At 71.2% G+C, this 10,409-nt stretch overlaps 1 protein-coding gene across 1 annotated transcript; it reads left to right on the plus strand.

Annotated features, from left to right (window-relative positions):
• Window positions 1–6,029: 6,029 nt before the first annotated feature.
• LOC135311375 (serine/threonine-protein kinase LMTK3-like) lies at window positions 6,030–8,236 on the plus strand (the record flags this gene model as incomplete). Its single annotated transcript, XM_064440510.1, has 3 exons — window positions 6,030–6,078; window positions 7,848–7,981; window positions 8,086–8,236. Coding segments are annotated over exons 1-3 (334 nt in total), but the record flags the coding sequence as incomplete, so codon positions are not given.
• Between the last annotated feature and the right edge of the window lie 2,173 nt (window positions 8,237–10,409).

Raw genomic sequence — 10,409 nt, forward strand, 5'->3', positions numbered from 1 at the left:
GACACAGGACACTCAGGGACAGTCGGAGGGACACAGGGCACTCAGGGACAGTCGGAGGGGACACAGGACACTCAGGGACAGTCGGAGGGACACAGGGCACTCAGGGACAGTCGGAGGGGGCACAGGACACCCAGGGACAGTCGGAGGGACACAGGACACTCGGGGACAGTCGGAGGGACACAGGGCACTCAGGGACAGTCGGAGGGGACACAGGGCACTCAGGGACAGTCGGAGGGACACAGGGCACTCAGGGACAGTCGGAGGGGGCACAGGACACCCAGGGACAGTCGGAGGGACACAGGACACTCGGGGACAGTCGGAGGGACACAGGACACTCAGGGACAGTCGGAGGGACACAGGGCACTCAGGGACAGTCGGAGGGGACACAGGACACTCAGGGACAGTCGGAGGGACACAGGACACTCAGGGACAGTCGGAGGGGGCACAGGACACTCAGCGGACAGTCGGAGGGACACAGGACACTCAGGGACAGTCGGAGGGGGCACAGGACACTCAGGGACAGTCGGAGGGACACAGGACACTCAGGGACAGTCGGAGGGGACACAGGACACTCAGGGACAGTCGGAGGGGGCACAGGGCACCCGGGGACAGTCGGAGGGGACACAGGACACCCGGGGACAGTCGGAGGGGGCACAGGACACTCAGGGACAGTCGGAGGGGACACAGGACATTCAGGGACAGTCGGAGGGGGCACAGGACACCCAGGGACAGTCGGAGGGACACAGGACACTCGGGGACAGTCGGAGGGACACAGGACACTCAGGGACAGTCGGAGGGGGCACAGGACACTCAGGGACAGTCGGAGGGACACAGGACACTCAGGGACAGTCGGAGGGGGCACAGGACACTCAGCGGACAGTCGGAGGGACACAGGACACTCAGGGACAGTCGGAGGGGGCACAGGACACTCAGGGACAGTCGGAGGGACACAGGACACTCAGGGGACAGTCGGAGGGGGCACAGGGCACTCAGGGACAGTCGGAGGGGGCACAGGGCACTCAGGGACAGTCGGAGGGGGCACAGGGCACCCGGGGACAGTCGGAGGGGACACAGGACACTCAGGGACAGTCGGAGGGGGCACAGGGCACCCGGGGACAGTCGGAGGGGACACAGGGCACTCAGGGACAGTCGGAGGGACACAGGGCACTCAGGGACAGTCGGAGGGGGCACAGGACACTCAGGGGACAGTCGGAGGGGACACAGGGCACTCAGGGGACAGTCGGAGGGACACAGGACACTCAGGGACAGTCGGAGGGGGCACAGGGCACTCAGGGGACAGTCGGAGGGGCACAGGACACTCAGGGGACAGTCGGAGGGGGCACAGGGCACTCAGGGACAGTCGGAGGGGCACAGGGCACTCAGGGACAGTCGGAGGGGGCACAGGACACTCAGGGACAGTCGGAGGGGCACAGGACACTCAGGGGACAGTCGGAGGGGGCACAGGGCACTCAGGGACAGTCGGAGGGGCACAGGGCACTCAGGGACAGTCGGAGGGGGCACAGGACACTCAGCGGACAGTCGGAGGGACACAGGGCACTCAGGGACAGTCGGAGGGGACACAGGGCACTCAGGGGACAGTCGGAGGGACACAGGGCACTCAGGGACAGTCGGAGGGGACACAGGGCACTCAGGGGACAGTCGGAGGGGGCACAGGACATTCAGGGACAGTCGGAGGGGGCACAGGACACTCAGGGACAGTCGGAGGGGCACAGGGCACTCAGGGACAGTCGGAGGGGGCACAGGACACTCAGGGGAGAGTCGGAGGGGACACAGGGCACTCAGGGGACAGTCGGAGGGACACAGGGCACTCAGGGACAGTCGGAGGGGACACAGGGCACTCAGGGGACAGTCGGAGGGGGCACAGGACACTCAGGGACAGTCGGAGGGGGCACAGGGCACTCAGGGACAGTCGGAGGGACACAGGGCACTCAGGGGACAGTCGGAGGGGACACAGGACACTCAGCGGACAGTCGGAGGGACACAGGACACTCAGGGACAGTCGGAGGGGCACAGGGCACTCAGGGACAGTTGGAGGGGACACAGGGCACTCAGGGACAGTCGGAGGGACACAGGGCACTCAGGGGACAGTCGGAGGGACACAGGGCACTCAGGGACAGTCGGAGGGGACACAGGGCACTCAGGGACAGTCGGAGGGGGCACAGGACACTCAGCGGACAGTCGGAGGGACACAGGGCACTCAGGGACAGTCGGAGGGGCACAGGGCACTCAGGGACAGTCGGAGGGGACACAGGGCACCCGGGGGACAGTCGGAGGGGCACAGGACACTCAGGGGACAGTCGGAGGGGGCACAGGACACCCAGGGACAGTCGGAGGGGGCACAGGGCACTCAGGGACAGTCGGAGGGGGCACAGGACACCCGGGGACAGTCGGAGGGGACACAGGACACCCAGGGACAGTCGGAGGGACACAGGACACTCAGGGACAGTCGGAGGGGGCACAGGACACTCAGGGACAGTCGGAGGGGGCACAGGGCACTCTGGGGACAGTCGGAGGGACACAGGGCACTCAGGGACAGTCGGAGGGGGCACAGGGCACTCAGGGGACAGTCGGAGGGACACAGGACACTCAGGGACAGTCGGAGGGGGCACAGGACACTCAGGGACAGTCGGAGGGACACAGGACACTCAGGGACAGTCGGAGGGGGCACAGGGCACCCGGGGACAGTCGGAGGGGGCACAGGGCACTCAGGGACAGTCGGAGGGGGCACAGGACACTCAGCGGACAGTCGGAGGGGACACAGGGCACTCAGGGACAGTCGGAGGGGGCACAGGGCACTCAGGGACAGTCGGAGGGACACAGGGCACTCAGGGACAGTCGGAGGGGACACAGGGCACTCAGGGGACATTCGGAGGGGCACAGGACACTCAGGGGACAGTCGGAGGGGGCACAGGACACCCAGGGACAGTCGGAGGGGGCACAGGGCACTCAGGGACAGTCGGAGGGGACACAGGACACTCAGGGGACAGTCGGAGGGGGCACAGGACACTCAGGGACAGTCGGAGGGGCACAGGGCACTCAGGGACAGTCGGAGGGGGCACAGGGCACTCAGGGGACAGTCGGAGGGGCACAGGGCACTCAGGGACAGTCGGAGGGACACAGGGCACTCAGGGACAGTCGGAGGGGACACAGGGCACTCAGGGGACAGTCGGAGGGGCACAGGACACTCAGGGGACAGTCGGAGGGGGCACAGGACACCCAGGGACAGTCGGAGGGGGCACAGGGCACTCAGGGACAGTCGGAGGGGACACAGGACACTCAGGGGACAGTCGGAGGGGCACAGGACACTCAGGGGACAGTCGGAGGGGGCACAGGGCACTCAGGGACAGTCGGAGGGGACACAGGACACTCAGGGGACAGTCGGAGGGGGCACAGGGCACTCAGGGACAGTCGGAGGGACACAGGGCACTCAGGGACAGTCGGAGGGACACAGGACACCCGGGGACAGTCGGAGGGGGCACAGGGCACTCTGGGGACAGTCGGAGGGGCACAGGGCACTCAGGGACAGTCGGAGGGGACACAGGACACTCAGGGGACAGTCGGAGGGACACAGGACACTCAGGGACAGTCGGAGGGACACAGGACACTCAGGGACAGTCGGAGGGGGCACAGGGCACTCTGGGGACAGTCGGAGGGGCACAGGGCACTCAGGGACAGTCGGAGGGGACACAGGACACTCAGGGGACAGTCGGAGGGGACACAGGACACCCAGGGACAGTCGGAGGGACACAGGACACTCAGGGACAGTCGGAGGGGGCACAGGGCACTCAGGGACAGTCGGAGGGACACAGGACACTCAGGTGACAGTCGGAGGGGCACAGGGCACTCAGGGGACAGTCGGAGGGGGCACAGGGCACTCAGGGGACAGTCGGAGGGACACAGGACACTCAGGGACAGTCGGAGGGGACACAGGGCACTCAGGGACAGTCGGAGGGGGCACAGGGCACTCAGGGACAGTCGGAGGGGACACAGGACACCCGGGGACGGCGGTTCGGGGCGCAGGAGGGGGGTCCCTGAGGGCCCTGGGTTCCCCACACCAGTCACATCCCGGTGTCCTGTCACCAGCCCGGGCGGTGTCACGGGGTGGGGGGTGTCACTGGTGGGACCCTCTCAGCCTCCTGGGCTCCCAGTGAGGGTGAACTGGAGTCACTGGTGACCCCAGCAGGGGAGGCTGGGGGTGGGGGGGGGGCGGACGGGGCACCCCAGGGCCACCGGCCACGGGGGACGCGCTGGGCGTAGCCCGGCTCAAGGGCGTGGTGACCCCTGTGGCCCCTCCCTCTCCCACCATGGCCCCCCAGTGCCCCCCCAGTGTCCCCCAGTGCCTCCCCAGTGCCGCCCCGTGTCCCCCCAGTGTCCCCCAGTGCCCCCAGTGTCCCCCCAGTGTCCCTCCACTGCCCCCCCGTGTCCCCCCAGTGTCCCCCAGTGCCTCCCCAGTGCCGCCCCGTGTCCCCCCAGTGTCCCCCCCAGTGACCCCAGTGTCCCCCCAGTGCCCCCAGTGTCCCCCCGTGTCACCCAGTGTCCCCCCAGTGCCCCCCAGTTTCCCCCCCAGTGTCCCCCCAGTGCCCCCCCAATGTCCCCCAGTGTCCCCCCTGTGTCTCCCCAGTGTCCCCCAGTGTCCCCCGTGTCACCCAGTGTCCCCCCAGTGTCCCCCCTAATGTCCCCCCAGTGTCCCCCAGTGTCCCCTAGTGCCCCCAGTGTCCCCCCGTGTCACCCAGTGCCCCCCCAATGTCCCCCCAGTGCCCCCAGTGTCCCCCAGTATCCCCCCATTTCCCCCCAGTGCCCCCAGTGTCCCCCCGTGTCCCCCAGTGTCCCCCCAGTGTCCCCCAGTGCCCCCCAGTGTCACCCAGTGTCCCCCCAGTGCCCCCCCAATGTCCCCCCAGTGTCCCCCCGTGTCACCCAGTGTCCCCCCAGTGCCCCGCCAATGTCCCCCCAGTGCCCCCCAGTGCCTCCAGTGTCCCCCCGTGTCACCCAGTGTCCCCCCAGTGTCCCCCAGTGTCCCCCAGTGCCCCCCAGTGTCCGCCCAGTGCCCCCCCAGTGCCCCCAGTGTCCCCCGTGTCACCCAGTGTCCCCCCAGTGCCCCGCCAATGTCCCCCCAGTGCCCCCCAGTGCCTCCAGTGTCCCCCCGTGTCACCCAGTGTCCCCCCAGTGTCTCCCCAGTGCCCCCCAGTGCCCCCCAGTGCCCACCCAGTGCCCCCCATCTCCCCTTGCATCCCCCCTGCGCCCTCATCCCTCCGTGTCCCCCCCGTGCCATTTTGTGCCCCCCCATTTCCCCCCCGACGTGTCCCCCCAGCCCCCCTCAGCCCCCCTCAGCCCCCCCATGTCCCCCCCCGCCCCCCCATTGTCCCCTCCCCGCCTCTCGGCCCCCCCCCGCCCCGCCCCCCGTGGTACCCAGCCCCGTCGCCATGGCAACCCCCTGCATCCCGCGCCCCGCCCCGCGCCGGGAGGCGGGGCCACGCCCGGACTGACAGCTCCAACCACCAATAGGAAGCGGCGGCCGGCGGGGCGGGGCCGGGGGGGCCGGGGCGGGGGGGGGCAGCAGCGCTCCCGCACGGCCGCACCGGCGGCTCCTCGGCCGCCTCCGCCGCCCCGACCCCCCCCCGGGACCCCCCCGGGGCCCCCCCGAGACCCCCCGCCCCATTTACAGCCCCCCTATTTCCCCCTCGCCCCATTTACAGCCCCCCAATTGCCCCCCCGCCCCATTTACAGCCCCCCCACCCCATTTAAAGGCCCCCCCTTGTCCCCCATCCTCCCCCCCTTTGTCCCCCCACCTGCTCTTCTAGCCCCCCCCCATCGTTCCCCCCCCCCTCTTTTTTCCCCCCTCCCCCCCCCAGGATGGCCCCGGCCGCCCCCCCCCCGCCCGGGCCGCCCCCCCCCCGCCCGGGGCCCGCCCCCCCCGCCCCCCGTTAGGGCCCCAGCGGGGGTCGGGATGCGGCGGCCGGGGCCCCCCCCCCCTCCTGCCCCCCCCCGCCGCCGCCGCCGCCGCCGCCGCCATGGCCTCGCTCGGGCCCCCCGGCGCCCTGGGGGCCCCCCCGCCCCGCGGTGAGTCCTGCGCCCCCGGCCGCCGTCCGTCCGTCCGTCCGTCCGTCCGTCCGTCCATCCATCCATCCGTCCGTCCCTCCGTCCGTCCGTCCCCATGCCCCCCCCCCCCCATCACCACATCCCACCCACCCACCCAGCCAGCCGGCCGTCTGTCCGTCTGTCCGTCCGCCTCTCTGCCCCTCCATCCCCCTGCCCACCACACCTGTCCGTCTGTCCGTCCCTCCATCCACACACCTGCCCGTCCGTCCCCATGCCCACCCATCCCCACATCTGTCTGTCCGTCCGTCCACCTATCCATCCACGCACCCATCTGTCTGTCTGTCCATCCGTCCGCATGCCCACCCATCCCCACATCTGTCTGTCCATCCACCCACCCATCCGTTTGTCCGTCCGTCCCCATGCCCACCCATCCCCCCATCTGTCTGTCCGTCCATCCATCCGTTCGTCCGTCTGTCCCCATGCCCACCCATCACCACGTCTGTCTGTCCGTCCATCCATCCATCTGTCCGTCCGTCCCCACGCCCACCCACCACCACGTCCGTCCGTCCGTCCTTCCGCCCACCCCTCCGTCCCCACGTCCGTCTGTCCCCACGTCCGTCCCTCCATCCCCATGTCTGTCCATCCCCCCCCCCCATCCATCCGTCCCCACGTCTGTCCCTCCATCCCCACGTCCGTCTGTCCCTGCTGTGGCCCCCTTGTCCCTCTGTCCTGTGTTCCCCCCCCCCCGCCATCTCATCCCCCCCCGCCTTGTCGCCGACCCCCCCCCGGTGTCCCCGACCCCCCCCCATTGTCCCTCCCGCAGTCATCCCCCCCTCCCCCCTCCCCCCGGTGTCCCATCCCCCCCCCGCGGTGTCGCTGCCCCCCCCATTGTCCCCATCTCCCCCCCCTTCCCCTGGCCCCAGCCCCCCCCCATTGTCTGCAGACCCAGCCCCCCCGCGCCCCCCGCCCCGCTGTGCCCCCCCCACCCCCCCCCCACCCCCCGGTTTGGAAAAGGAGGGGGGGGTTGGGGGGGAACCCAGGCGTCCGGGCACCCCCAACGCGTCCCGGCGCAGGATCGGGCCCATGGGGGGCACCCCCTCCCCCCCCGACGCTTGGCGACCCCCCGCCCCTTGAGACACCCCCGCTTGAGACCCCTCCCCATTGGGACCCCCCACCTTTAGGACCCCCTCCTTGATACCCCCCCACCCTTGGGACCCCCACCCACCCATGGGACCCCCCCTCGCCATGAGACACCCCCCCTTGGGACCCCCACACCCATAGGACCCCCCCTTGGGATCCCCCCCTTGAGACCCCTCCCCATTGGGACCCCCCACCATTGAAAGCCCCCCACCCATGGGACCCCCCTCATTGAGACCCCCCCCACCCATGGGACCCCCCAACCCATGAGACACCCCCCACCCATGGGACCCCCCCACCCATGAGACACCCCCACCTTTGGGACCCCCTCCTTGATACCCCCCCACCCTTGGGACACCCCCCCACCCATGGGACCCCCCCCCTCCCCATGAGACACCCCCCATTGGGACACACCCCCCCTTGCACTCCCCCGGGACACCCCCCCCATGGGACCCTCCCCACACAGGACCCCCCCCCCCCAGCCCCACGGGGCCCCCGTCACCCCATGGATGCCCCCCCCACCCCAACGCCCCCCCCCCCAAATCCCCCCTCCCCCCCATCAACACCACCCCCGCTCCCACCCCCCGGGCCCTCCCCCACCACGAGGGAGCCCCCTCCCCCCCAAAACTACTTGCCCCCCCTCCCCCCCCCAGGGAGCCTCCCCCCGGGGCGGGGGTCGCTGCCCCCCCCCTACGCCGTGGTGCTCATCTCCTGCTCGGGGCTGGTGGCCTTCGTCCTCCTCCTCCTCACCTGCCTCTGCTGCAAACGGGGCGACGTCGGCTTCAAGGTGAGCCCCCCCCCCCCCAAATCCCGCTGGGGGGTGGGGGAGGGGTCGGGCCACCTCTAACCCCCCTCCCCCCCCCCCAAACCCCCACCCCGGGGGGGCCCCAGGAGTTCGAGAACCCCGAGGGTGAGGAAGACTCCGGGGAGTTCACGCCGCCGCCCGAGGAGACGTCGTCCTCCCCCTCCCCCTCCCTGCCCGACGTCTACGTCCTGCCCCTGGGCGAGGTGGGGGGGCCCGGCCCCCCGCCCCCCCCCGCCGGTAAGGGGGTGGGGGGCTGGGGGGGGTGGGGGGCACCCGGGGGGCGCTGGCTGGGGCCCAAGGGGGGGGCTCTAGGGCACCCAAAGGGTGCTGGGGGGGGGAAGGGGGGCTCTAGGGCACCCAAAGGGTGCTGGGGGGGGGAAGGGGGGCTCTAGGGCACCCAAAGGGTGCTGGGGGGCGAAGGGGGGCTCTAGGGCACCCAAAGGGTGCTGGGGGGGGGAAGGGGGGCTCTAGGGCAGCCGGTGGGTGCTGGGGGGGGGCGAAGGGGGGCTCTAGGGCACCCAAAGGGTGCTGGGGGGGGGAAGGGGGGCTCTAGGGCAGCCGGTGGGTGCTGGGGGGGCGAAGGGGGGTTCTGGGTCACCCAAAGGGTGCTGGGGGGGGAAGGGGGGCTCTAGGGCACCCAAAGGGTGCTGGGGGGCGAAGGGGGGCTCTAGGGCAGCCGGTGGGTGCTGGGGGGGGGCGAAGGGGGGCTCTAGGGCACCCAGAGGGTGCTGGGGAGGGGAAGGGGGGCTCTAGGGCAGCCGGTGGGTGCTGGGGGGGGGCGAAGGGGGGCTCTAGGGCACCCAGAGGGTGCTGGGAGGGGGCGAAGGGGGGTTCTGGGTCACCCAGAGGGTGCTGGGGGGGGCGAAGGGGGCTCTAGGTCACCCAACAGCTTGGGGGGACCCTATGGGTGCTCTAGAGCCCCCCCCAGTGCTGGGTGACACCCCCCTCCCCCAAGCTCCTTGTCACCCTTGGGTGCTCTGTGTGACACCTGGGGGGGGCAGCGGGATTGGGGGGGCACCCAGCGTTTGGGGGGGTCACCCGGCGTTTGGGGGGGCACCCACTTTTGGGGGGGGCACCCACTTTTGGGGGGGGCACCCACTTTTGGGGGGGGCCCCACCCCGGGGTGACGCGAAACTGGGGCAGGCGCCGGCGGCCCAGAAACGTCAGCGGGTGCTGATCAAAGGGGTGACGCCGGCGGCCGAGATTTGAGGGGGGGGCCCCAAAAAAAGGGGGGCCGAGCCCCCCCAATGGATCCTGACCCACATTTGGGGGTGCGGGGTCCCCCCCCCAGGGTGTCCTGCCCCATTGCGGGGGGTGCTGGGGGCTCCGGGGTGGCCTCCAGCACCCCGGGGGGGGGCAGAGTTTGGGGCTCCCCCGCTGCACCCCAAAACGGCCCTTGTACCCCAACCCCCCCTTGTTCTCCACCCCACACCCCAAATCCCCTCTTGCACCCCAAAACCCCCTCCCCGCACCCCAACCCCCCCGCCCCCCAAATCCCCCCGCCCCCCAAAACTCCTCCCGCACCCCAAATCCCTCCCCTGCACCCCCACACCCCACCCCAAACCCCCCCGCCCCCTAATTCCTTCCCTGCCCAAATTCCCCCCAAATCCCCCGCCCCAAATCCCCCCACCTCCCCGACCCCCCCAAATCCCCCCACCTCCCCGACCCCCCCAAATTCCCCCCGCCCCCAAATCCCCCCACCTCCCGACCCCCCCCAAATTCCCCCCGCCCCCAAATCCCCCCACCTCCCGACCCCCCCAAATCCCCCCACCTCCCCGACCCCCCAAATCCCCCCGCCCCCAAATCCCCCCACCTCCCCGACCCCCCAAATCCCCCCACCTCCCCGACCCCCCCAAATCCCCCCGCCCCCAAATCCCCACCTCCCGACCCCCCCAATCCCCCCCGCCCAAATCCCCCCACCTCCCCGACCCCCCCAAATTCCCCCCGCCCCAAATCCCCCCACCTCCCCGACCCCCCCAAATCCCCCACCTCCCGACCCCCCAAATTCCCCCGCCCCAAATCCCCCCACCTCCCCGACCCCCCCCAAATTCCCCCCGCCCCAAATCCCCCCACCTCCCCGACCCCCCCAAATTCCCCCGCCCAAATCCCCCCACCTCCCCGACCCCCCCAAATTCCCCCCGCCCCCAAATCCCCCCACCTCCCCGACCCCCCCCAAATTCCCCCGCCCCAAATCCCCCACCTCCCCGACCCCCCCCAAATTCCCCCCGCCCCAAATCCCCCCACCTCCCCGACCCCCCCCAAATTCCCCCCGCCCCCAAATCCCCCCACCTCCCCGACCCCCCCAAACCCCCCCACCCCCCCGGCCCCCCCCCGCCCCCCAAACCCCCCCACCCCCCCGGCCCCCCCCCGCCCCCCCCAGCCCCCCCGCAGCCCCCCGCCCTGACCCGCC

This window comes from Phalacrocorax carbo, unplaced genomic scaffold, assembly GCF_963921805.1.
Source record: "Phalacrocorax carbo unplaced genomic scaffold, bPhaCar2.1 SCAFFOLD_293, whole genome shotgun sequence".
Taxonomy (NCBI): domain Eukaryota; kingdom Metazoa; phylum Chordata; class Aves; order Suliformes; family Phalacrocoracidae; genus Phalacrocorax; species Phalacrocorax carbo.